The following is a 25,861-nucleotide window of genomic DNA, read 5'->3' on the forward strand; positions in this document are numbered from 1 at the left end:
AGATACACTTAATAAAGTTACAACTCATAAGCGAGAGTAAAGCATTCGAAAGAGAGAAGTTCCATCCCATCACTGCTAACTTTTTTCTTGTGGCTTTTCTTTTGGCATCTTCTCCAAATGGGTTCCAAAAGGGAAACGTATCTAACACTCTTCTCCTCAACCTTGGTGCTCCTTTTGGTTGGTTTTGGAAGCTCAGATTTAAACCAAGACAAAGCAGAATGTAGTGACAAACTACTTGGTTTAGCTGCCTGTCTTCCTTATGCCAGTGGTGACGCCAAAGCCCCCACCATAGATTGCTGCACTGGCCTCAAAGAGGTTGTTGACAAGAGTAAAAAATGTCTCTGTATCCTCATCAAAGATCGTGACGACCCCAACCTTGGCCTCAAGATCAACGTTACCCTCGCTCTTAACTTACCAGCTGCTTGTCACGCACCCACTAATATTACTCAGTGCGTTGGTGAGTATATCTATCTATCTATCTATCTATCTATCTGTAATCTATGTCGACCCTTTGTTCCTCTTGTACTAAAGCTATGTAATTTAACTTTTATTTTTTCAATAATTAAGAAACTCGGTAATATTGTGAATGATTTTTTTATATTTGTATTTTTAATATGTATATATTAATTGTGTTCAGATCTTTTGCATTTGGCACCTAACTCTCCAGAAGCTAAGGTATTTGAAGGATTTGATAAGTCCTTGGCAAAAGTTAATTCCACTGTCGGTAAGTATTTTTTAGTTATTATTAAGAATCTCACTTTGTTTATGATCATCTGTTCTGTTTTTGTACTATCTGTGAATTTGGTTAACTTTGTAATTTGAAAATTCACTGCAGCTAGTAATGTCACTAGTGGTGCTGGAAAGGGAACAAGCACTCAGGACAAGAGCGGTGGTGGGTGGGGAAAGAGGAGGCTGGTGGCAGAGGTGCTCTGTGGGATTTTACCATTTGTTTTCATATCTTACTTCTGCTTCTTCCTAGTTTGAACCCATGACAGAGAGGTCAAGATTCAAAGAATATGACATATTGTGGTTGTTGTATCTGTGTGATGATAATTCAATTCCCTATAATATTTGTCCCAAAAAGAGTTTTTTGAAGAGAAGATATATATGTATCTAGTCTTTGGTAAAGTCGGTTACTAGGTTATATAGACTTATAGTGTTGTCTCTGTCTATCATTTACTTATTTCCTCAGTGTGCCCATCCTATGTGGTATGTGTAATTAATTTCCCAACTAATGGAATTACTCAAGGGACCCCCTTATTTAAACATTAAGGTTGTATGCTTTAAAGAACTTTGTTCTCGAAAAGTCGTGCTCCATTTTTTATTTTTTATTTTTTATTTTATTTAAAAAAAAAACGATTTAATTTGGTTCATATATATAGTGTGTGTCTGATTCAGATTGGGGGCAATTCTCCTAACACAGTATTGGAAATCAAGATCTCTAATTAATGAAGAATCTCTCCTTGCCACTTAAATAAAATATGTCCAATGTTTACATCTGGTATCTGCGTGATTGGTTGGATGTTGGATGTAGACATCTTTTAATTAGGATGCTCACGCAATCCGTAATCATAGCCAGAAGAGATAACGCCTCCTAAATTGACGCTTCTATTGAAGAATTTGTCTTATTCAAATGTGGGAGAATTTTACTGTTAAGTGAATATATTAATTTTGGCTTATGTTAACGCTTCTCAACTCATTTTTATAAGGGTAATGTTTTCCTCTTTTTACATGACACAAGCAATCTTCCTACACAAACATAAAAGTGGGCCCATCAATTCTTTTATTTTTCTTTTATTTTAAAAATAGTGGACCCCACAATCTCTTGTCTCTATGACATGACCTAAGAACTTTCCTACAACATAATATTAGTTTTTCCCTTTTTATAATTCAAATATATAAGTATCTAAATTTTAATTGAATTTAAGCGTACGAGTGTCATAACTCCATTTGAATCATTAAATTATCATACTTTTTTTTGTTGGAAGTCTGGAACAAATTATCATACTCTCTTTTTTTGGGTAAGTTTATCATACTTTTTTTTTTGGTGTGGAAGTTTATCATACTTTTTTTTGGGTAATTATTATTAAAGTATGATATATGGTATATCATAATTTAATAATAATTTATAATTAAATATTATTATTGTACTTTATTTTTTATTTCTTATTATTAAATTATAGCTCTTAACTTTATTGTCGTTATCCTTCATTATGTAGTCTTTTTTTTTATCTACTTGATTAATTAATTTTATTTATCTTGATTCGTATTCATCTTGATAATAGCATTAACTTATTTTATTATGGTCTTATTAAATTCAAGTTAAAAATTCTAATAAAATTTCCTGCTAACATATACGGTATACCATTGATTTTTCTCGTTATTTAATATTAAAAACTCTCTTATTTCATTACATATGGCTCAATGACACGATCCAAACTCAAACGCAATCTTATTTCTTAAGATTTTAATTTGATTTATTACATTTGGTTAATTTCAATTAAATTTTCACAATTCTAGATATTTTTCAATAATATAAGAATGTCTTAATAATAAATCTTTATCCAAATCGCTCACATACATAAATATCCGAATTTTAGTCGACTAAAACAAACAAAAAATTAGTTTCAGTTAAACCATAAATTTATATATACTTTTAATGACATTATTTTATTTTATCTTTTAATTTGATTTTATACATACGTCTTACTTTTTTTCAGAGAACAAATTTCTTTAAATAAAATTAAATGGAACAGAAAAATTAAAAGTCAAAACCATAAACAGCATAAAAATCACCTTAAATTAGAGAATTGTATTTTACTGCCCCGATGGAAAAAAAACTTTAGAAAAGGAAATACCACTGAGATTCCATAAATTCACAGCAAAAACTCCCTACCATGTGGCAATTGCTACAAAATCCAATATCATATACTATATAACAAAAATCTGAAACCCTCAAAAGTGCTAAAAGAATGTTGCTTAAGTAACACCGCGAAACTACACTCAGCATGAAGATGAAGAGCATGTCCCGAACATTTCCCCCCTTGGGAAACCCTATAAAAAACCTGCAATAGAAAACTAACGTTACAGGACTTGGAAAACTGTTAAAACGATAGAACATCAAACAGAACTCCAGCACCATTCACCATTCACCATTCACCAAAAGGTTTAAAAAATAAATAAAAATAGGAGCCAGACAACAAAAAATAGAAAACCACCTATTACAATATCAAATTCGAAATGGTAAGTAACAGTTCTTCAGCTTCCAGCCAAATTAGATTGCTTAGATATAAACGTTTTTTTTTTTCATATACAAACAAGTGATATGGGATGTGTAAGAAAAAATAAATTCAGTTTGATTCATTCAACTTCCTTGCTTCCCATCATCACCTTCGGATCAGTAGTCAAGTCATGAGTTCACTGCTGATTGAAAAAAATTACACACCGCCTATTATCTTATTCAGTAATGAAAAAACCAATTATGCCGCCCATTGGTGAATAAAAGAACGAGGTTTCTATGATACCTTTTATTTTGGCCCCCCTTACAGCATTGACCATTGGATTTGGCATCAAGATTCAATCAACAGTCATCCAATTTTCAATCAGTGTCAACTTAACAAGATACCACAGATTTTTCCACACAAGATGAATGTGTAACATATTAACAGGATCAAAGATAGAAATGGACCACAATTAAAAGTAGCACAATCTAAAGACAAAATCAGAACCATACCACAAAATAAATTAGTCCTCCTCCATCGGCACACCTGGAATGTCAAATCTATCTTCTTCAATAGTCTTAATAATCACAGATGCTGAAGACGGTATTGGGTGGTCAAGGAAACAGTACGGAACGCAAAAACGGACAGACATAATCAAACTAATTCCATGTAAGTTAGAGTTAGACATATGATCAATTAAAACGAGATCTTAGTTCAAATCAACACTTGAACTTCAATATACAGATCTCTTTAATCAAAAGAGACAACGACCAAATACACAAGACATGCCACCATAATGGGAACACCACCAAATACACAGGACAGTCCACCTGCCATAATATCCTAGAATTGCAAATGTATTTTCATACTTTGGATAATTTATCTTTACTTATATAAATTTAAATAAAAAACTAAAGGAAAATAATGTTTTGTTGATTAGGTTTGTTGAGCCCTCATACCCATTATTAATGTAGTAACAAAGACTTTTCACAGTTTTTTGAGAAGAAATTCAAAGAAGACGTTTCACAGGATTAATTATTTATATAATCTGAATTCTTCTTTCCTTGCAATCTCAACATTTAGAAGCTTAAATTCAAATCTGATTTTTTACCTTAAGTCTCCCCTGATCCTCAAACATAAGGTGTACTACAGATACCTAGCCATATTAGGAAAGAAAAGTAGGGTAATGAAGAAAATAAAAAGAAAAGGATATATATTGATATAAATTCCTCCTCCTTTTCACCTCGATTGCGACTGTGGTTAAGCTCTCTAATAATTTCAGGTGTAACCTGCAGTAAGAGAAATTAATAACAATTACAACCAGAAATTTAAAGCACAAGCAAAGTAGCCCATCAAAGACAGTGCTCCAGAAATTTAAAGCACAAGCAAAGTAGCCCATCAAAGACAGTGCTCTCACTAATTTATGATGTTGCTTGTCCAGTAGAAACCTTAAGTTATCCTTATCTTCCTTCTGCAGTTCATTTTTGTATCTGAAAGAAATATCAAATGATAACAGCTTAAAATTCAAATGCCTACAGGGAAATCAATGATAGCTACAACTTTGGACGGCTTAGGATAGCATGATACATATATAAGCAAGACCAGGTTACACACTATAGAAGCATAAAATAATTAGAACAAGATTGTTGGGCATTAAGATTGTGCAAGACAACACAAACTCATTGAAAAATAAATCTGTATATTAAACATTAATCAAGCAAGGAAAGACACATATATCAAAGAATTAGGAAAATGGTGAATCACTGACCCCTGTACAAATGCAAGAAGTGACTGGTGCCATATAACAGGCATTATCCTAGTTTCATTATGAAATCTCATAAAATGAGCGACAACTGCATCAACCGCATCATAGTCCAAAGCATACTTTTTCTCCAAAAGAAGCTTTATGAAGTAGCTGCAATTATTATCACAATTAGTTTCTATCACATTCTGAGGGGGGGAAATGTGTTTCATCAAGATAGTCAAGCAAAACATATCGGATTGAATGAAAATATCTTTGGCACTCCCATATTACAGAAGACTTGGTACATCACTTACTATTTTTTATAACAATTAACCAGGTCTTATATATATATATAAGACAATGGTTAGATTATGATTTATTATTTGCAACATAAATTTTAGCAAATTTTAACTTTGAATTCCCCTTTCAAAACTTCCAAATTCCAATTCACAATTTGACAGTAATGTTTAACACCCTATTCACTGTTATTTTTTTTTTCACCTAAGCTTTGTACAAATTATGCTCATCAAACATGGAATGGTTACAACACTAAGTACCTTGTGGAGCCACAATATTCCATCTCAGCAAGCATCACTAGCGCAGCACTGCATACACATCCAGATGTTTGGGTCCATCAGATATTGGATATGACTCAAACTCAAGTAATTCAAACTTTTGATTTCAGACGCAACATGAACCAAGAGTGCACTAACTACCCATATCTGACAGTAACTCTTGAACTTTAAGCACCAACAAATGCCAACAGATAGACTTACCACCAAATTAGAACACAGCAATATAGAATATAAACAAATGACGTAGTTCAAGAAAATAGTTCTTTTCTGCAGGAAAAAGTGTGGAAATCCAAGCACGCAACTAAAACATTGAAAATGAAAAAGAAGAAAAGCAATTTTTCCTGGTTAATGGCAATAAGGAGATATATTCAAATAAATCTGCACTGCTTACTAAAGAAACCCATCCCTGTATCCTTTCTCCAAAACTAAATGCTAAGTCCCTTCAGCTAAAATCTGAGAAACCAACTCTCAACTACTATGGCACACATCCCAGCGAACTCTACATGATAAAACCAAACATTTATCATGCATCCAATTTTTATAATTTCAAGTCATTATTGACCAAGTTTACATACCCTGAATAATGTTGAGGAATAGAAACCTTTTCTATAATGCTGCCAATAATGACTGCTTCCCTGCAGGTGCATGTGCGTGACTGTAGATGAAGAATAGCGTCAAACTCCACAATGATAATGAATGAACAAGTGGATTTTAGGTTTTTTTTAGAACCATATGGTTTATGTAAACTAAAATAAAATTGTAATATTCTCCTTCGACGATTAATAATTATGATATCATTAACGGAGAAAACCTTATAATTTCTAAAATAAATGGAAATCTGTTTGTCATTCTACAAAACATAAGAGGAGGTGGAAGTGATTTACCAACTTTCAAAAGCAATTTGAAAGTAATTGTTAAAGCAACTTAACAGAAAAGGCAACAAAAAATGGTGGGGATCCAATTCCCTACGATGGGTGCAAACTAATATTTAAAGATGCAATATTACTCAGAAGTCAGAATCACAGTAGAACTCTATCTGTCAAGTACTACAACAGATAAGTCATTCACAATCCATCATAATGATGTAAAAAATTGCCTTGTCTAGTTTATTTCCCGTTCATTATGTTATTCCATCTTTTCCAAAAAAGGTCATTGTTGGATTTTGTCTCTCTTTTTTTCTGAAAATTATGACAAAGAACATAGGGCACATGTCACTCTCAAGGATAAATGATACACAAAATTCTCAAAACCCAATTTCATGAGTCCTTTAAATATTGCAGAATGTTAAACATGAAATCAAACATTATTTAACATGAGCCAAAAGCTTAAAGAATATGAAATTAAACAGACAAAAGAGTCTATTCAATTAACTTAAGCATTAATAGAATGTCACAGAAAGAACCTAAAAAAGCACCCACTAATGATGAATTAGGAACTCAAAAATTTAAAACAAATTTAAAAATTATTGAGTACCTCACATAATGCAAGTAGAATTCCCTCAAAGAATGCGGCGGGTTTATACAATGCCTTCTTCAGTGACTGATATAGAGCAAAATGCAGTCGTTTGTTCTTTCTTATATCTTCTCTCACTCTTGGAAGCAAGACAAACCTGTAGAAACGTTCAGCCTTTCTGACACCAAAATTAGACGCAAAAAATCTAGTGGCTTGGTACATAGCATTTGGTGACCAGTTCTGAGGTTCAGTTGCATTCAGAACCTCCTCCCAAGGTAGCAAGGAAGTGATGTGTTTGAATGCCTTGGGTAATTTACCGCTTTCATATCTGCTAAGATAAAGTCCAACCCTGCAGCATTAAAGATGACACTTGCATCATATGATAACACATAACAACCCGAATTTATTATCTAACCTACATGTTAATCAAAATAATTTGAATTGATAAATTAAATATACCTTTTGTAATAGTCAATTACTGGTTTACCCACTTCAAGTACTGGTCGATCTTCAGCACATAGAAGATATCATAAATAACAAGACTGAAGATCAAAACTTAAAACAACAAAACATGACAAACATAAGAAAATAAAATGAATTTCAATATTACCTGAAACAACGGAAGCATCAACGGAAGCATCCTTTTCTTTTATTCTTTCAACAATGAGGTCTGCAAGTGTTTTCTGCCCACCCTGCTCCTTCGCTAAGAATGCTTCAATTAATCTCTCGTCATCCTCGTTAATCTCCTCCTGAATTTCAAAGAATGAAACGATGAATAACAAAAAAAAACTCGCTCGCTCACTCAATATTAAAAAAAAAAAAAAGCATTGAAGAGAGAATTCACTCACTTCGTGTCCATTGAAATGACTCTGAGTTTCGGAGAATCCGGCAAAGTCATCGATATCGTCATCACCTTCCTCGAAATTGGTCGGCTCTTCGATTCCTTGGAAGGAACTGTTAGCATTCTGGTTCTCCTCGGCCTCCTCCTCCTTCTGCTGAATCAAGGCTTCCTTCATGATCTTCGAGCTAATGCTTCCATCGATCAATTTTCCTTTCTTTTGGTGTTGCCTGGGAGCTTTGGAACGCTTCCTCGACTTCACGAACTCGGTGGCATCTAGAAGGAACGGTTCCGGATTCTGAATCCTCTCTTTTCTCTTCTTCCCCATTGATCAAACTCTTCTTCCTCTCTCTCTCTCTCTCTCTCCCTCCCCAGCCGCTAGAACCCTATCTCTTGCTTCTTTCTTTTCCGAAAAACCCTGACTATATGTTAATAATGATATTTATATTTATAACCTCAATTGGAGGTTAACCGAATTAAAAGGTTGAGTAAATAATTAAATCATAGAATTCTGACATTAAAAAAGATTATACTAATATATTTTTTTTATAGCCCTAACGTTTCTGTAGTGAATGTAGATAAGTTATTTATATTCACTCTCAAAATAACATCGTTTTAAGTTGAAAAATTAAAAAATTATAATAAAAAAGACCATTATAACCCTGAAATAAATTATGATTATAAAAATGAGAAAAATGTTTCAGGAGTTTCTGCAGATAAGTTATCTGCATTTATTATCAAAATGACGTTGTTTTAGTATTAAAATATAAAAATTAATATAATCCTGAAATAAATTAAAATTATAAAAATACCATGATTTCTGTCCCAAAACGACGTCGTATTGAGCTTATTGCAGATAACTTATCTGCAGTAACTGCAGAAAAAGCAAACCCTACAAAAATACCTTTATTTTCGCCTCAAAACGACATCGTTTTGGACTCAATATAGATAACTTATCTACATTGATAGCAGAAAAAACAAACCTTTTTTATATTTTTAATAAAAAAATAATCTTAAGAAAGTAAATTAATCTGTATTTGGCAAATAGCTGATCGAGAAAAATTCGTCTCCAATTGTATGAATGAAAATCTTACTTTAAATTAAAGATTTTGGTTGAGGGCCAATAGGATTTTGTGATTGGAAAAGGAAAATTAATAGATATCACGAAATATTTTAAGAAAATCAAATTGAAAAATACTTATACTCTATGGACAGGTCAAAATTCTCCTCCAATCTTTGCATAATTCACACGGGGGGATTTCTGAATTAACTCGATTCTTTAGATATTGTTGAAGCTTATAAAGAAATTTTATCTACGTAATCAATGTTTTAAAACTCGACTCCGACGAGTCGGGTCGATCCGGATCTTGATGACTTGGTGGGTTTTTTGATTCGAGCGGTCATTTGAACCAGTTCAGCAGTTAACTTGATTTAGACCGATTGACCCTCTTTTTTTTATGGGTATTGGTAAATCTTTTTTTTGTTTTGTGGTTGTTGAAAACTCTTAAATTAAATCATGCTCATATTTTGTGGTAAATATGATTAAAAAGTAAGATGAAAATAAGAAGGTATTTTCGATTAATACAGTTCATTTATATAATTTAGTTGCATCTTATAATGATCTCAATAAGTTAAGTGGAGATAAACATTGATGGTCTCTTTCCAACGGTGGACACTTTCTTCTTGGTGTATATTTTATGCCTACCATTTCTTATCATAATTTAGCTTACATTGCAATTTTAATCCAATGTTAGGATATGGTCTAGAACTAGGAGCCTAGAAGTATATAATATTTGATATCATTAAGAACCAATTTATTTTTTGAAGCTCATTGATAGTTTTTTTATGTGAATTTTTAATTTAAGTAATATGTTTATATTATTTTTAAGGGAAAAGTTCACTAATGCCCCTGTGGTTTTTTGTTTATCACATATGCCCCTGTAGTTTGTAAAAAATAAAAAATCACATGGGCATATATGATAAAAAAAATACCCTTTTGCAAACCACAGGGATATACGTGATAAAAAAAATCACATAGACATAGATGATTCTGGAGTAAACCACAAAGACATTGCTAAACTTTTTCCCTTTTTTAGTATGTGAACAGTAAATCTGGTTGAACCAATGACTCAGTAATCCAATACCTCGATCGAGTTAATAACTAATCCAAGTTTTAAAACACTTACCAGTTGTAATCTATTATATACTTAAAGAGAACCAAAGAAACCCCTTTGTGTTCACACTTGCATCCCTAACAAATGATGATGTGTCACGCTCTGATTCAGTTTCAGCTGTGTGTTCACACTTGCATTAATATTAAAAAAATTAAAGAAAATTCATAATAATGACTTTTTATAGAAAAATGAAAATCAAAGTGGATGATTAATGACCCACCATCATTAATTGTTGAATATTCGTATTTTGTTATGTGTAATCTTTTAATATCGGATTACTTCATGCAACCTCTTCGAAATAGGGGGCACAAATTGGAGTGTACTTTACGGGAACATTTTGTGGACGAAGTGCAAAATTTCTTGGCTAATAATCAGTCTCCCCAGAATGTGATAGTAGTCTAGCTTGCAAAGATAAAGTGTTTCAAAGGTTTTTTTTTTAAACTGTTATTCTACATGTGCATCTTCCTCTTTTAATTCTTTTGTGTTTTTTTTTGTAAAGGTAAAATTGGAATAACAAAAACCAAATATACAACAAAGATTTTTTTTTTTTACCCCAGTGTGCCAACTGTTGTGGACTTCAAAAAAAGGTGTGATTTGCTATTCGAGCTGATGTAGTTTAGGACATCCTTCTGTGATTTGTCTGTGTTATTCGAGCTGTTGTACCGATTATTATTATTATATGAATTGACATTTTTTCTCTATAATTTTATGTTCAGGCTTTCGTCTGATCTGATAGACAGTAATATGAAGTTGAGTCAGTTGTCCAGCCAATCGTCATTTTCTTTTGAAAATTATTTTCTAAAAGACACAGAATGAAAATGTATAAGTGATATTAAGAATTGCAGCGAGGTCACAACATGCATTACGTATGGAACCATAAAATCGATTGAAAGTAGATACAATTGGTGGTATAAATCATGTAAGAAATGTCCATACTCAGTGTGTGAAGATTTTGAAAAAATGGTATTGTAAAAACTGCCAAAAACATTGGGATGATTATTATCCAAAGTAAGTTGTTTTGTCTGTTTTATGTATTTATATATATGTATCAATATAAAGTTGTGAGTCATTTATGTATGACGTTTTATTGCCACAGGTTCAGTGTTCAAGTAAGAGTCGTTTATAACACAGATTCTGCATCTTTCCTGTTGTTTGATAGAGATTGTGCTGCTCTGTTGGGAATGAGCGTTGCGGAATTGCGTGAGCAGCATTTCAAGCGGGTTTGAATCTTATTGTTTGACGTTTGACTTGATTTGTGTTTTTTGCTCCTTATTAATTTGTTCATACGATTAAATTTAAATCACTTCTTAATGTATGGTGCTGATATGGAACATTATCCAGTGGAACTTGATGTTCTTTATGAGAGGTCAATGTTATTTAAGGTAAACATTAAAAAAAAACAATTTGGAATCACAGAATGAGCCAAGATACCAAGTTTCAAGAGTTTGTAGCAACGAAGCCATTGTCACCTCCTTCCTTAAGTCTTCGGTTAATCCGAATGTATTTTGTTTTTTATAATAATTTGTCATCCTGTGTTTTTTATATTGTTACATATGTGCAGTATTTGTCATATTGATTGTATCTTGACAAATAAATACAGGACGAAGCAAACTTCGATCATGCTTTCGACAGTGATATTTTATCGCCTGCCACAGGAAAAGTTGCGGTATGTATTAAAGTTGTTATTAATATCACCGTTCACCAACAGTTATGATATCAAACTTATTTTTAAATCCATGTAATTTTAATTTCTCGCTAGGATGTTGAGAGTCAGACCTATGAGAGTACCGGTAATGCTGATATTTCTAATTCTTTGTTGACTCCTACTGTTAATCTTGCGGAATCCATTGAGGATAAATCTAATGATTCATCTGTGCGTCCTCTTAAGAAGATTAAATTGGAGAAGGAGTTAAGTAATCAGATTTTTGTTTCAAAAAAAAAATTCGTGTTGTTATACAGTATACTAACTAGACCAATACTTTTTCTTTTGAAACAGTTTTGATGCGGAAAGGATATCTGGACAATTCGTGAAGAATTTTTGAAAATGGCTTATAACTATGTTTTCCAAATGTTTTTATTTATGTTTTGTGCAATTTTATTGTGCGCCGATTTATTGTATACGGCTCACAAGGTTGTTGTGAACAATGGTTACTGATTTATTTAAATTTTCCCATGATCCTTTATATTTTGTATGATTTTAGTTTTGTTTTATGTGAATGTCTGTATGATGTTGTTTTGGTATAATTGCATAGCTGGAATGGTAACAAAAGACGTTAAACAAAATAAATAAAAATTGTATACCTCCAATCAATTTGAATGTTGTCAAAGATTGGGAATCTATGGCTGCAAGGAAATTATTGTCCAAAAATTGTTCCTTTCGTATGATTAATATCCAATGTCAATATTCATATAATAACCTTGGGAATGTTTAGAGGAGTATAAAAAATATAAAATAAAAATAAAAGTCAGTATACTAAGCAAGCCAGCCTGAGAGGCTCTAAGACCAGACTTTTGAATTGGAGCCTGAGACATTTTTATTAAACGAGCTCATATATAAATTCAAGTCTGATTCCAACAACCAATTTTATTATTTTAGACATGTAAACTCAGACCTTCACGAACCAGACCAAAGATTCCTAATTCGCTTACCATCCCAGCATTATTTGATGAGCTATTTGACAACCTTGTTAACTACGAGATTTTTGTTCAATACAAAGAGATTATTGCCATTTCAGCACATGCAGGGTTATTTAAGTAGTAAAGTAGGAGATGAGTACCCATGAAAATTAACTATTTCAAGCACTAATTGGTTAAATTCACTATATTTGGATAAACTGTACAACTTAAGATGAATGTGTTCACTTGAAAATAAATAAAATCAATCAATCTAAGAATTATACTGAGGGGTTTACATCTATCATTTAACATAATCACAAAAAATTTCCTACACACACAACATTTTGTAGGACCCGCATGTTTTGAAAAAAAAAATTACGACACGCAAAACGAATCTCTATAACATAACACAATTATCTTTCCTACAACATAACTCTTATAAAACCCTTATACTAAAGACAAAATAGAAAATAATAGACAAATATTTATTAATAATAAAAATGGCTAGAATATCGATATTCCTAAATATTTCTTTGTTGTGACTTATTTTATTCAAATTCAATTCTCTTTACTTTATTAACAATGGAATTCAACTAATTTAGATAAGGAAAATATTAGTCTCCTTTTACATGAGGTAGCTTATCTCATTTTCTCTCACTTCAATTTCCACACCTCACTTTTTTTTCTTTTTTCTTTTTTCTTGTAATAGTAGAACCCACCTAATTTCTCTCTACAACACAAAATATCTATCTTACGTAAAAAGAGATTAATAAAACCCTTTAGATAAAGGTTGATTCCTTAATATCTTAATTTTATGCTTACCCTATTTATTCTATGCATTTTCGGCATCAGGGATTAGAATAATGATTGGATTCTTAAAAGTTAAATCTCATAAACAACAATCCAACAAAAATGTTGCTCCAGAATGAGTTTCGACGCCCAACTCAATTTGGTTTGTCAATATGTCACCCTCTGATTGATACAAAGCTTTGGTTCGGTCAATTTGAAGAAATAGACTCCCCAATTAAGTTCTAAAAAAATCTCCACAAATATATCTAATTACAAAATCAGAACATAACATTTATGTTGGAATGGGATTGACTTTTTTTTTTTTTTTGGTAAGTTACTAATGTTATAGAATATACCAAGGAGCACATTGGAGTAATAAGAATTCAGATACTTTGTTTTCGTTGGAACAACCAACGAGGAATCACATTACGTTGACGGTAATTTTCACACAGAGCTAGAGTGTGAGTAGCGAGTAGCGCTGCCTTCGGCCAGAAGTCTCACACAAGCCCTCCTTCAAAAGGACAAAGCTTACCGACTGAGAAAATTCCACTTCAAGCTGGTTGTAATACACACACAAAAGGATAGTCACAAAAAGGTATTCAATTAATAAAAAGTAAGCAAAAATATAAGAGCCATCAAATTCACAACATATGACCAAGATGCAGCAAGAAGGAGCCAGTGCTAAACCGCACGCGCACGCGCACAGAGAGAGTACCATTTGTAGACAAGCAAAGGCATAAGAAATATATCACTCAATGCTCTGCTTTAACCCTCACGTCTCCATTTGGTAGCACACTTTGTGCCTGTTGCAGACGTTTCAACTCCTGCATAGATGCATGAAGGCAAAGATTTACGTTGACCAGAAGAAAAAATCATAAGAAAAAATCACAATTCTTGTAATACGCTCAAGGATTCAATTTAGTCTCTGAGTTTCTTCTTTTCCCTGCTAAGCCCTTTGCAAATTTTAGTAACAAAATAGACCCTTGCCAAGTTGCCATCTACAATACAGTACCAAATTAACCATGTGATGTGGAGTGGGACGCGCTAGTAAGTGGTTCCTAATAAGAGTTATCTAAATGCATAACAAGTGGTTCCTCGTCGGAATAGAAAGCATTCAGAAATAATGTATACTAAGTGGAGAATGCAGCTCTCACCTTCAAGCCACTTAACCAAAGTGTCTCAATTTCAAACTAACCCAGGATATTTCTCCCTTCAACAGATTATCTGTTCTTATAGTATGAATTTCCCTCTCCACCCCTAACTACCTCCAGCTCTCACGTTTTCTCCCTTTTGCTGAGTCAGCAGTTGGTTACCCTTGATGCACCCTCATGTGATCCAAGGTTCTCCTATATTGCTGCCTACAGTACACCTTAAATTGGGGTGGGTTCCTATCAAAAGGCAAGAAGAAATTGAGCGCCGTAGTGTGGGAGGTTCACAAACGCTCTCCAAGTGGTGAGTGGTACTATTCTTTTTCTGTATTTTCTTTCTTTTTCAGTTCCTAGCGTCATATCAGTAGTTTTCTTCTCCCTGGATTGATATTGCTTGTTTGCCTCCAGCATCAGTTAAGGAAAGAAGAGTGGTATAGTTAAAATACAAAAATACCAACTCCCATTTCTAGTTCTATATCAGAACTCACGGTGATGCAGGAGCATATGCGGAGCCACAGAGAAACCTGGTGATGCCGGAGCATCTTCAGAGCCAGAGAGAGACTTCAATACGTACGTAAAGCTTTGAAGGCAGTGAGGTTGCTGAGATGGCTATCGCCCAAGCCATCAATCATTCCACTGATGAAGGTTGAGGACAGAAGAACACAGAAAACAAGGTTCTCAAAATCATAAATCTAACCTAGGACTCCATAGCCCAGGTTGGCTGGTCGAAGTTGTACAACTCTCAGTCAGCTTCTATCACACAACCTAGGAAAGTTGCACAGTCCAGCTTAAGGCCATACACAATTTCACACAGGCACATCAATAATGGTGCAAAACTTCAAAGGGTTAGTTCTAATATTTTTGATGGGTGAGATTAGGTTTCAGTTTGGGTAGAAGAATGCAGTAAAAATACGTTGTTCAAGTATGGGAGGGTGAAAGTTTTGGGATAGACAGGATTTTTTTTTCAGCCACCAGATAAAACAACCATCTACACACAGGGTTCAGGTGACTCGCTAGAAATGCAGATCCTATAATGATTTTGCACGCAATTCACCACAGATCCCAGTAAAATGTGTTTTAAGAGTTGTAATCAGAATCACTGAAGCTGGAGAAACATGTAAAATCACGTGATTCTACAAGTGGGAGCGTGTTTTGGACAACCATGGTGGAAAGGTTAATAAAGTCAATTTAAATGTACCACCTCAGCACATCAAGATGGATTTCTTTTGTAATGGTGGAAACAAGCCAACTAAGTGGCTAAGTGGCTAAGTGGGATTGATAGGATTACAGCAGCAGCAGCAACAGGACCAGTACCTAATGCAGACTCACAGGCCAAACAGAAGTGGACTGGCCCAATTTTAGTTTATCAGAGGAAGGGTAGGAATAAGGGAGAGAGAATTAGTGACGTGTAATAGTTGGTTGTGTGTATGTTGCATGGGTGCATTGCATTGGCAGTTAAGGTGAGAGAATTAGTGCTTGTTTGTTATTCCATTGCTTTATAGTAGACTGAAGGGTTCTTGAGAAGGTAGGCATTATTTACGTTTATTTCTACAGGGGTAGAAGGGCTAGTGGAGTGGCCTACATAGCTGGGAGCTTCGGCTCTTTCATTTTCTGCAAATTCTATAATTGTTGTTTCCATTCAATTAATATACAATTTACTCCCTTTTTACTGATAGGAGGGGTTTTATCCTATCCAGGATGAATAGATCTTTCAACACAAACCTGTGCCTCAAGGTACCTCTGGCTTCTCTTTCCACTTTGAAGATGGAGACAACCAATGGCTACAAAGTACATACCAAAACAAAGGTGTGGAGTTCTCCTAGGAAACCTGTGAGCATGAGTTGTTGACATGGTTTGGCTTAATGCATATGAGCATTATTATGAGCCACTCTCAAGAATCACACAAACTGGTTCCAGAAAGCTATCATTGTATCAGAAGTTCTGATATTCTTAGAAGGGGAAGTTGAGAAGTTAGTGAATAAGGTGAAGATTTTGCCTCAAAAGACATTAATAGGAGCATTTAAGGGACTACTTCAGAAAGAAATGTCAAGGATGTGAGGATGCTGGCATAAAAAAAACCAGAAATTGCATCAAGCTGGCATGAATGGAGTATGAATGTTTGATACGAAGCAAGAAGGAAGAGCACATCCATGGAAGAGGAATGAAAGGGAAGAATGGCGCTCCCCAATCATCAGTAAAGAAGTTGATATGGTAAGAAACACAGAAGCACAAGGAAAAAGACTTGTGCTTCAATTGTGATGAGAAATATACAGTACAGCGAACCAAAGCGGAAGAGGATGGCAGAGGTGATAAGTGAGGAATTGGAGAAAGAAGAACCTGAAATTGCAAAGTATGCTGTCACGGCATAGAGCAGTGACATACTTCAACCCCCCCTCTTCCCCCTCCCCCTCTTTTTCTTCCTTACTCTAAGCATAGCAGACATATTCATCTTAACAAGGTATTAGTGATAAACTTAGAACAAACCAACGACGAAGGTCTTTCTAAAGTTATTTTCTACACTGAAGTAAAGGATCAGATAAGAAATACTTACAGCAGCAGAAGCAGCACGACTTTCTCTAAAAGTTTCAACCTCATCAGGGAAGTTCTGCTCCAATTCCTCCAAATGATGCTTGCGCAAATTCTACCACAAACATAAATGCTAAGTTGGACTAAAGAAGCAAATGAAATAAATGGGAAGACATAAAATAAAAACAAAAAAAGCACCCATAGCTAATAAAATAAAGAATTAGAATCAACCTTCAAAGCATCAGTTTTTCCTTTAGTGATCTGATTCTTTGCTATACAGCTGTTTATAACATCTCTGGTAAATTCATCTGGATTCTTCCCATCATCAATTAAACTAAACCAGCAACAAATCAACAATTAAGTTCCAATGAAAAAAATAAAAAACCTTATACTAGGTTATCAAAAAACTATAGAAGCACAAAGAAGACTCACTTCACAACCTCCATAGGAACCTGAATGTTGCACTTCTCTGCCAATTTAACCATGTTGTCAAGCTCCACAACAAGACCATTGCTGGAAAATTAAAGTAAAATATGATCAATTTTGAGCATGGAAAAAAATCAAAGAAAAAAAATGTATTACAGGAAAAGGATTGGAGAGAGATACATGCGTTGGAGGAGAGGCATTTGAAAGGCAGCATTGAAGGTAGACACTGTAAGGTAAAGCTGATGGATAAGGCCCAAGGTTTTCTGAATGGAGTTGCTGACCTGGTTCAGCTTCTGCATAGAATCATCAGCTCCTGCTGCAGAAGCTGCTGTGTCATTAGTTTGAGAGATCAATATCCCATTTCCCCCCGCAGCTGCACTTTGTGATGAATCCATTTGTATTTTTCTATAAACAGAAAATTTATTGAAAATGTTCAATCCAAAATGCAAAAAACTAACAATAGCACAGGCTAAGAGCAATGCTAGGTAGCCTGGAGATGACCTACGCTTTCCTTAAATGCAAATTATATGGAGCTGTTGTACAAATTTAAATATCATGCATGAGATTCTTTTAGCACATGTATAAGAACATTGGTTATAGGTATTGTCATGAACACTCTGGAGGGAGCCACAATGATAGCGTCAAAAGAATAAAAATTAGAATTATAACCAAATTTATTGGAGAAAGGAAAAATACTAGAAAATTCGTTTTCTTTGAGCGGCATGTGAGCCAGATTAAGTCCGAGAGTCAAATTTTCTGCAGGGAAGGATGAAGAATGGAAACTCAGGACCTGTTTGTTTGAGCCTTTTTTTAAGAAAAAAGTGTTTTTTCATTAGAAAACATGTTTTAAATTTTTATCATAATTAGATAAATTTTTCAAAAATAAAACAAAAACCCCACAAAAATGCAGTTTTAGTGCTTTTCTTAGAAGCTGAAAAGAGTAGCTTTTGGGAAAGAAAAAAAAACTCTAAAAAAAGCTATACCATAAAAGCACTTGTTAAAAAAAAAAACTTATCCAAACACACCTTTAACCCCTCTAGCATTCTAACACACCCATATGTCTTCATTCTTCTCTCCTTTTATCAATGTTTTTCCTTCCCTTTTTTTTTCTCTCTTTATATTTTCTTTTATACTCTCAAATTCATCTATCTTTTTTCCTTTTTGGAAGGTCATGGAGACCTTTCTATAATTAGGAAAATCAATGGAAAACAAACGCCAGAACAACAAAGAAGAAAAAAGAAAAAAGAAAAAAGAAAGATCGTGCAACTACTTGAACAATTCACAAAAGTCCGCCAGAAGACATGTTCATTTAAAGGGAGAAAAAAGACAACAACTACAAAAACTAAAGGAAAACGTTCCAGGAATGTTAAATATCATGCATTAATCTTGAACCTAATCTAAAATCGTCAGGCATAAAACTTTCCAATAAATCAAAACCCTAGTCTGTAGATAAGACATGTTCCAATCAGTTCATAGGCAAAATGGGTTCACATAAGAGTCCGGTACAGACGAATTCAAAATAAACCAGAGAAACAAGTAAATCCTCATTTTAGATACAGAGACCATCAATTTACATAGATATAGCTGCTGAAGTGATGAATAGATTTAGCCCCCGAAATTCAAATTGACACGGGGAAACACAAAGAACATAAGTCCTTTTAACCCAAACAAAAATTCTCCTGATACCTTTGGATTCTCGCTTACTTGAAGACTCGATGAACGCCGGAGACTGTGAGTCGCGATGTTAATGGAAGAGAGGGAGAAAGAGAGATATGAAATTTGGAAGGAAAGGAAGTGTATTCTAGTAGGATTTTAAAAGATTTTATTTGAGATAAAAAAATTTATAGATTTTAAAAGATTATATAGAATTAGAGTGATTTAAAAAAAAAAAATTAAAAGACTTTTCTTACCATCAAGATTTGACTGGCTTTTAAAGGATTTTAAGAGATTTGAAAAGATAATATCGGTTTATAAGATTTTAAAAAATCATATTTTAAATTTTTAAAATTACAAGAGTAAATACAAAAAATGAAAGGTTATACTTACAAATTATTTTTGTTTACAATCATATCTTAACAATTGATTTTCATCAATCAACGGTTATCATTCGTTATGAATTAAATATTAATTAAAAAGTTTGATTTGTGAAAGTAATAACCGTTGATTGACGAAAATCAACAGTTAAGATATGGTTGTAGTTATAAGTATAACATTTCCCATAAAAAAATAACAAAGAAATGCAATGAAATTAATAAAAAAAAAAAGTAAAACCTAATATAATTTTCTCAATCAGTGAATCATAATATAATTTTTAACAAACATTCAAAATTATTAAATAATAGCTTTTCACATATCTAAAGTTATACTAATCCTCCATGCACTAGCATTTTCTCATTCCTGCTCTTGGGTTTGACCAATCTTCTTTATTTGGTACCAAAGTTATGCATATATGACTATAAGACCCAATTTTTAATTATTAAAATAATTTTAAATTTGCATATAAAACCTAAAATTCATGATAAAATTTCGTTTGGAATTTTGTGCAACTGATCTTGAAAACTTTGAAGATTTTATTCTACGTGATAAGAGTTTGGTCAACATATTTGGAATCTTAAATCATATGTTGCTTGAAATTTTGTCATATAAAATACAATATTTTGAATTATTAATACTGAGTCTGGTCAACTCACTCTCAAGAAACAGTATATATATATATCTATGGTAGGTACAAAGCAAATATATAAGCAATTTATATGCAGTGGAAGCGTGGTGATTTTTAGGCAATTGATATTCGTTTCCTCTAACACCCTTTTACATCATAGTATGTTGCACTAAGTTCTAATTAAATTACATTAGATTCAAATGCAATTAACTATTTGCTCTAGATCGACATTTACAGCTCAATATATAAGGGTAGACATATAAAGACTTATTTCCATGATAAGTACATAAATATCATTATCGAGCATCCCTCGTTCCTTTGCATAGCTCATCATTCTTACACATTGGTGGAGCAATTCCTTACAAAGTTACACACAGGAGCTAATGGACAAAATGTTATGACTATTTTCTCATATCACTGGGAAATATTTCTCATTTGTATAAACCTCTCTTCACCCACTAAAGAGATATTTTATATTTCTATATTTTATGAGTTGTTATTCTGACAAAATCATGATCCCTATACCCTTTTACGTTCTCCTCTCTCGGCTATACTTAAGCACCTATAGTACCTCCTCCAAAAGCTTTGTTATGTACCACGATTTTGGGTTAAAATAAAATTATATAATTGTGTTGCTTTAAGCTGTTGCATATGATTTGGTTTGATGGGTTATATGAATTTCCATGATTTGGTTGGCTTTTAAAATTTATGAACCAGAAAAGAACAATTTGTTTAGAATATGAGATCCCAAACCAAATTAAATATTTGAACACCTCTAGTCAAATTGGGTCTCACTTTTCTTCTTGTTCAGCCTTTGTGGAAGCGATAAATGGGCTTGCCTTCGGTATTATCTTTGAAAATTGCATTATTTGAGAAATATTTTTTTCAAAAAAAAATTTCCATTAGTTTGATCATTTTCTCAAGGAACGTGTACCATATCACGGGAAAAAAACAGTGGGACGAGTGATTCCAATAGCACCAAAGATAAATGAGGTGGAAGCCGTTAGAATTGGTTTAATAACAAGAAATTTAGGAGGCGTTTGTTAAACGGATTGTAAATTTGAAAAAAGTCGTATGGCATGTTAGGTATATAAAAAAAAAGGCAAGTTTCCTGTATAAAAATGCTCCCTGTTCTTTGGTTTTGTATGCAAAGTTAGGTACGGCAACGGCAACCTTTTGCCCATTGAATATGTGAAATACTTTTTAGCCTGAGGATGTGAAAAGCAAAAGCGAATGAGATGACCAAAATGACGTTGTCTGATTGTACAATGTGAGAAGATACGGAGTTGGATGAAGTGATATAGTGGGATTATTTTCGTAAAGTAACCTCATTTTCCCACTAATATTTAATAATCAACCAAACACACACTAGTAAATTTAATCATAAAATTCCGGTTTTTTGACCCTTTTGCCCCTAATTAAATAATTAATAACCAATTTGCCCCTCCCCCAGAACTATCCACCATCCTGCCCCCATTTAGTCGATTAAGTTGCACTTTTAATCGACTAAATGGGCTAAACTCAGAAATCATGAAACGCGAATTTTAGTTGACTAAAAACTCAACTTAATCGACTACATTCGTTGCACTTTTAGTCGACTAAGCACATTATTTAGTCGACTAAATGTCGCAGATCAGGTTTTTTAAAAAACCCCCATTTCGCAAAGGGGGTTAATTTCAAACCCTAATCGACTAAATCGCTCCATTCTGTCCCCTTTCTCCAACCAAGTCCGAATCTCAACCCTTGAAGGTGCGATTGAAGCTTCCTTGGTTCACACTTGCGAAATCGACATTTAGGTAACGTATTCTGACTTGCATTTGGTTTTAAGTTTAGTTTTTTTTTTTCTCCATGCATTTGATTTCTGTTTGCGGTTTTGTGGATTTAGGTTAGGGATAGGGTGCTAAGTTTGTTGTGAGGGTGAGGGTTAGGGTTAGGGTTGATGTGGTGCCTTAGGCTTTGGGTTAGGGTTATGATAGGGTTAGGGTTAGGGTTTATGTTGCTGTTTTGTTTGGGTTGTAGTGTTAGGGCAAGGAATGGGTTTTTGTGATGTGCTAGGGTTAGGGTTAGGGTTAGGGTTTCTGTTTTAGGGTTAGGGTTTCTGTTTTCTGTTTTATTTTAGGATTAGGTTTTGTTTTTTATAGTGAATTTTAAATTTTTTAATATTGTTATTGTTCATTGATTTTTGTTTCCACTTGCATTGTAGGTACAGTTGTTCCCATGGCTGGCCGTAGAAGATCGTCTAGCACTGGAAATGAGAGACGACAGAAGCTACGACAAGACCGTCCGTCTTCGTCAAGGCCACAAGAGGAAGACCCCGCTGCTGTCGACCTCCCATTCGGATACTTGTTCGAGAATGACCTGGTGGTTCATGAATCTTTTGTCCGTGACTTTGTTAACCGACCGATTTGTGGGGCCAAATCACTTGATACAACCTTTTTTGAACAAGAAGGTTTTAACATTGTGAGGTGGTTGGAGGAATCACATCTTAGGACCTTGGCTGAACTGTCGTGTTCATATTCTGAGCTGCATGTACGGGCCTTCTACCATAACCTCAGCTACCATCAGGGTGAGCTGAGGTCTAGGGTCTGCGGGGTGGAGATCATCATGACGGCTCCGGTATGGTTGGAGTTACTGGGGTATGACTTTAATTCTGCGCAGACTGTGGAATATGACGCAGACAGCGGGACCATACTTCAAGGATATACACGCGGTGATGCCGTGCAGGAGCAGAGAAGAGTCCGTGGGCAACACATTGCCTATACGGTGGGGTTGCTTACTGTGGAGTCCCGCATACTACACTATGTCATCACCCACATTCTGTTTCCGCGAGCGTTCAATCATTCCAGGGTGTTGGAGCATGACATTCCCATCATGTGGGCTATCCGACATGGTACTTCGATGAACTGGAGGCACTACATCTGTTGGATGATGTATAAGGCCAAACACAAGGGTGCACTTCCATTTGCTTGTCTTGTTCAGAGGATATTGGAGCATTTTGATGTTCCCATGGGTAATGTGACCTTGAAGAAGACCACAGGGTATAATCATAAGTTTGGAAAACGTCTACTGGAGCAGTGCAAGATGACAAAGAACCCCCAAACAGGAGTGTGGCAGTTCACAGGTGCGGCTGATGTTGAGGTTCCTGATGTTGCTCCAGTTGTAGACATGGTTGAGCCCGAGGTGGAGGATGATGATGACGATGATGATGAGGGTGCACAGATTACATCAGAATCCAGCTGTCTATGGTCCCGAGTAAGGCCTTGGTTTAGGCAAGTGTGTTTTTTACCCCACTTACTAACAACCCAACTATTTCCATTCTTGGGCAACATAGCCCGCACGTACCAGGGACAACCATCATTATGGTGTCGACACTTCATCACAAATCTATGGTCATCACTTTTTGCCACCACAGCAGTACGATGAGACTTCATACAATATAATTTGACTGCATGTTGCATTTCAGATTTAGTTCGAAACTCCTGGTACAAATATAATGGATCCCCTAAATGCCAGCCACCGTGGATGTCATTGTCGCCATACAATATCTCTGTCTCATCATTAGGGTGAGCCCAATTAATGAACGAATAGTGTGGGCTGTCGTTCCAAAATGGCTCAATCTCAGAACCTACGTCCAAATTTAAACTTATCCGTCAGTACGAAACAAAACACAAATATATATATATGCAAAATTAAAACTTTAATTTACAATCTTACCACTGCTAACAGGGTCAACACGGAGCGGTGGCATAACCTGGGAACTCAAGTTTCCTGAACTAGTATTAGCGTGACAATGATTTCACAATTACTATGCCTTAGAGGTGGTGGGATGAAATGGAAGGGTGATTGGAAGGTTCACAGCTGACAAACAAGAGAAAGAGACCAAGAGAGGAGTTTTGATTTCGAATATAATGAAAATGAGACCAAGAGAGGTCTGGATATAGGGTTTTTCGCGATATTTAGTCGACTAAATAATGTGCTTAGTCGACTAAAAGTGCAAACAATGTAGTCGATTAAGGTGAGTTTTTAGTCGACTAAAATTCGCGTTTCATGATTTCTGAGTTTAGCCCATGGGGGCAGGATGGTGGATAGTTCTGGGGGAGGGGCAAATTGGTTATTAATTATTTAATTAGGGGCAAAAGGGTCAAAAACCCTAAAATTCCTAGGAAAATTTGGTCATACCAAAAACCTTTTACTAACATTTCAGTAAAAATATATTTTCTCCTACATTCCAGTAATAATTATTTCTCAGATAAATAAAAAATTTCTTCTACCAAACGCCCCCTTAAGTAGTTTATATAAGGTTATTCAAATCTCTCACTTGTAACAAATCTCATTGACAATAATATGAGTGATCCAAAAGCATTCAATTTATCCTATTAAAACCAATCAATATTTAGTTTAGTCTCATTTATTAAATAAATACATAGGGATAAATTCTTATTATTTTTTCCTTAAAATAATAGCTGTTGTCTCTAATTCATTTTTAAAATTTTCAAATTTAAATTCTCTTTCAACTAATTATGTTTTCAAATTTAAATTTTTAAAAAAATATAATTATTCATAAAACTCAAATAATGCAAGAAATAAACCATTAATATATTTTATATAGAAATTAATATTTAGATTTTTCATAAAATTATATATATATATATATATATGTATGGCAAAATCATTTCTGCAGCCGCTACACATACAGCAAGCAAGTATACGGTTCCAAATCATAGGAGACAGTTCCATATCTTGGTTTTTTTTAAAAGAAAAGCAGTGGGACCCACTTTTCTGGGTCAGCTGCAAATAGCAGCTCTATGTAATCGCTGCAGAAAAGATATCCCCTATATATATATATATCAGAATAATATTTATGCAATTACTGCAGATAAGTTATCTGCATTTATTCTTAAAATGACGTCGTTTTTTAATTGAAAAATTTGAAAACTATAATAACCCTGAAATAAATTAAAATTACAAAAACACCATGATTTTCGCCCCAAAACGATATCGTATTAGACTTACTGCAGATAATTTTTCTGCAGTAAAGGCAGAAAAAGCGAATCCTATATATATATATATATATATATATATGTGAGAAAAGTGTTTATTCTTTTAAATGACCCAACTTATATCATTTTACTCTCTCACAAAAAGGTGAGACCCACACCTTTACTTTTGTTGTCAACTTTCTCTACTCCTTTATCTATCTCTTTCTCTCTCTTAAAATGACATAACTCTACATCCTTTAAAATGACATACACTTTTTCCTATATATATTTGTGAAATAAATTATTTTTATAACGATATAAAAATTCAAATAACTAAAAAGTTAAAACAATAAGATATAATATCAACAATCAAAATTGAAAAAATAATTTATACTAACGTAAAATAAAAGTGATCTCATTTATATTATTGAATGTAAATCATTTTAATTAGGTCACCTGATTTGACCTCTTTGTTTACTCAATTAAAATGGTTAAAAACTTGAATGGTGGAAGTCTTACAAGTTGATAGTACGGTCAGGTTTCATTAGAAGTTTAACTACATGTTGTCAAACAAATCACGATTATTGTAAGATCTAAAGTATTAACTTTAAGGAAGCACTTGTATAGTTTAAAAGGTTATATATTATAATCCAATTGCAAGATATGAGATTTACGTCCCACATTAATTATATGGGTAACTAAAATAAAATT

At 33.9% G+C, this 25,861-nt stretch overlaps 3 protein-coding genes across 4 annotated transcripts; 1 reads left to right on the forward strand and 2 right to left on the reverse strand.

Annotated features, from left to right (window-relative positions):
• Positions 1 to 1,268, forward strand: LOC133300016 (non-specific lipid transfer protein GPI-anchored 6-like). Its single transcript, XM_061499503.1, has 3 exons — positions 1 to 457; positions 638 to 724; positions 836 to 1,268. The coding sequence occupies exons 1-3, from the start codon at positions 118 to 120 to the stop codon at positions 982 to 984; spliced, it is 576 nt and encodes a 191-aa protein (XP_061355487.1). The 5' UTR covers positions 1 to 117; the 3' UTR covers positions 985 to 1,268.
• A 1,534-nt stretch (positions 1,269 to 2,802) lies between these two features.
• On the reverse strand, positions 2,803 to 8,233 carry LOC133300014 (bystin). Its single transcript, XM_061499500.1, has 11 exons — positions 7,841 to 8,233; positions 7,603 to 7,741; positions 7,452 to 7,500; positions 7,014 to 7,341; positions 6,116 to 6,195; positions 5,523 to 5,570; positions 4,990 to 5,136; positions 4,639 to 4,711; positions 4,435 to 4,510; positions 3,734 to 3,824; positions 2,803 to 3,065 (listed from the first exon to the last, which is right to left on the reverse strand). Exons 1-10 carry the CDS (start codon positions 8,156 to 8,158, stop codon positions 3,745 to 3,747), a joined length of 1,338 nt encoding a protein of 445 aa, XP_061355484.1. The 5' UTR covers positions 8,159 to 8,233; the 3' UTR covers positions 2,803 to 3,065; positions 3,734 to 3,744.
• Positions 8,234 to 13,543: 5,310 nt separating this feature from the next.
• On the reverse strand, positions 13,544 to 19,331 carry LOC133300018 (mediator of RNA polymerase II transcription subunit 10b-like). 2 transcript variants are annotated; one of them, XM_061499506.1, is made up of 7 exons: positions 19,196 to 19,331; positions 17,690 to 17,914; positions 17,516 to 17,596; positions 17,315 to 17,417; positions 17,109 to 17,198; positions 14,125 to 14,233; positions 13,544 to 13,965 (listed from the first exon to the last, which is right to left on the reverse strand). In XM_061499506.1, exons 2-6 carry the CDS (start codon positions 17,902 to 17,904, stop codon positions 14,162 to 14,164), a joined length of 561 nt encoding a protein of 186 aa, XP_061355490.1. In that variant the 5' UTR covers positions 17,905 to 17,914; positions 19,196 to 19,331; the 3' UTR covers positions 13,544 to 13,965; positions 14,125 to 14,161. The 2 variants fall into 2 exon arrangements, with proteins under 2 accessions (XP_061355490.1, XP_061355489.1); XM_061499505.1 differs by having other exon boundaries at positions 13,544 to 14,233.
• Positions 19,332 to 25,861: the final 6,530 nt, after the last annotated feature.

This window comes from Gastrolobium bilobum, unplaced genomic scaffold (genome assembly GCF_033153095.1).
Source record: "Gastrolobium bilobum isolate Gb01-03AN ecotype WA unplaced genomic scaffold, APGP_CSIRO_Gbil_v1 utg36856, whole genome shotgun sequence".
NCBI classification, from domain to species: Eukaryota; Viridiplantae; Streptophyta; class Magnoliopsida; order Fabales; family Fabaceae; genus Gastrolobium; species Gastrolobium bilobum.

Bases quoted from the DNA above. Each gene is read 5' to 3' on its own strand.
- LOC133300016 (XM_061499503.1), top strand. From the start codon at position 118: ATGGGTTCCAAAAGGGAAACGTATCTAACACTCTTCTCCTCAACCTTG. The intron at 458-637 runs GTGAGTATATCT...AATTGTGTTCAG, and splicing joins TAATATTACTCAGTGCGTTG to ATCTTTTGCATTTGGCACCT. The intron at 725-835 runs GTAAGTATTTTT...AATTCACTGCAG, and splicing joins AAAAGTTAATTCCACTGTCG to CTAGTAATGTCACTAGTGGT.
- LOC133300014 (XM_061499500.1), bottom strand. From the start codon at position 8,158: ATGGGGAAGAAGAGAAAAGAGAGGATTCAGAATCCGGAACCGTTCCTT. The intron at 5,137-5,522 runs GTACTTAGTGTT...TAATAATTGCAG, and splicing joins GAATATTGTGGCTCCACAAG to CTACTTCATAAAGCTTCTTT. The intron at 3,825-4,434 runs ATATCCTTTTCT...ACCACCCAATAC, and splicing joins GGAGGAATTTATATCAATAT to CGTCTTCAGCATCTGTGATT.
- LOC133300018 (XM_061499506.1), bottom strand. From the start codon at position 17,904: ATGGATTCATCACAAAGTGCAGCTGCGGGGGGAAATGGGATATTGATC. The intron at 17,597-17,689 runs GTATCTCTCTCC...TTAATTTTCCAG, and splicing joins ATGCCTCTCCTCCAACGCAT to CAATGGTCTTGTTGTGGAGC. The intron at 17,418-17,515 runs GTGAGTCTTCTT...TTGCTGGTTTAG, and splicing joins GTTCCTATGGAGGTTGTGAA to TTTAATTGATGATGGGAAGA.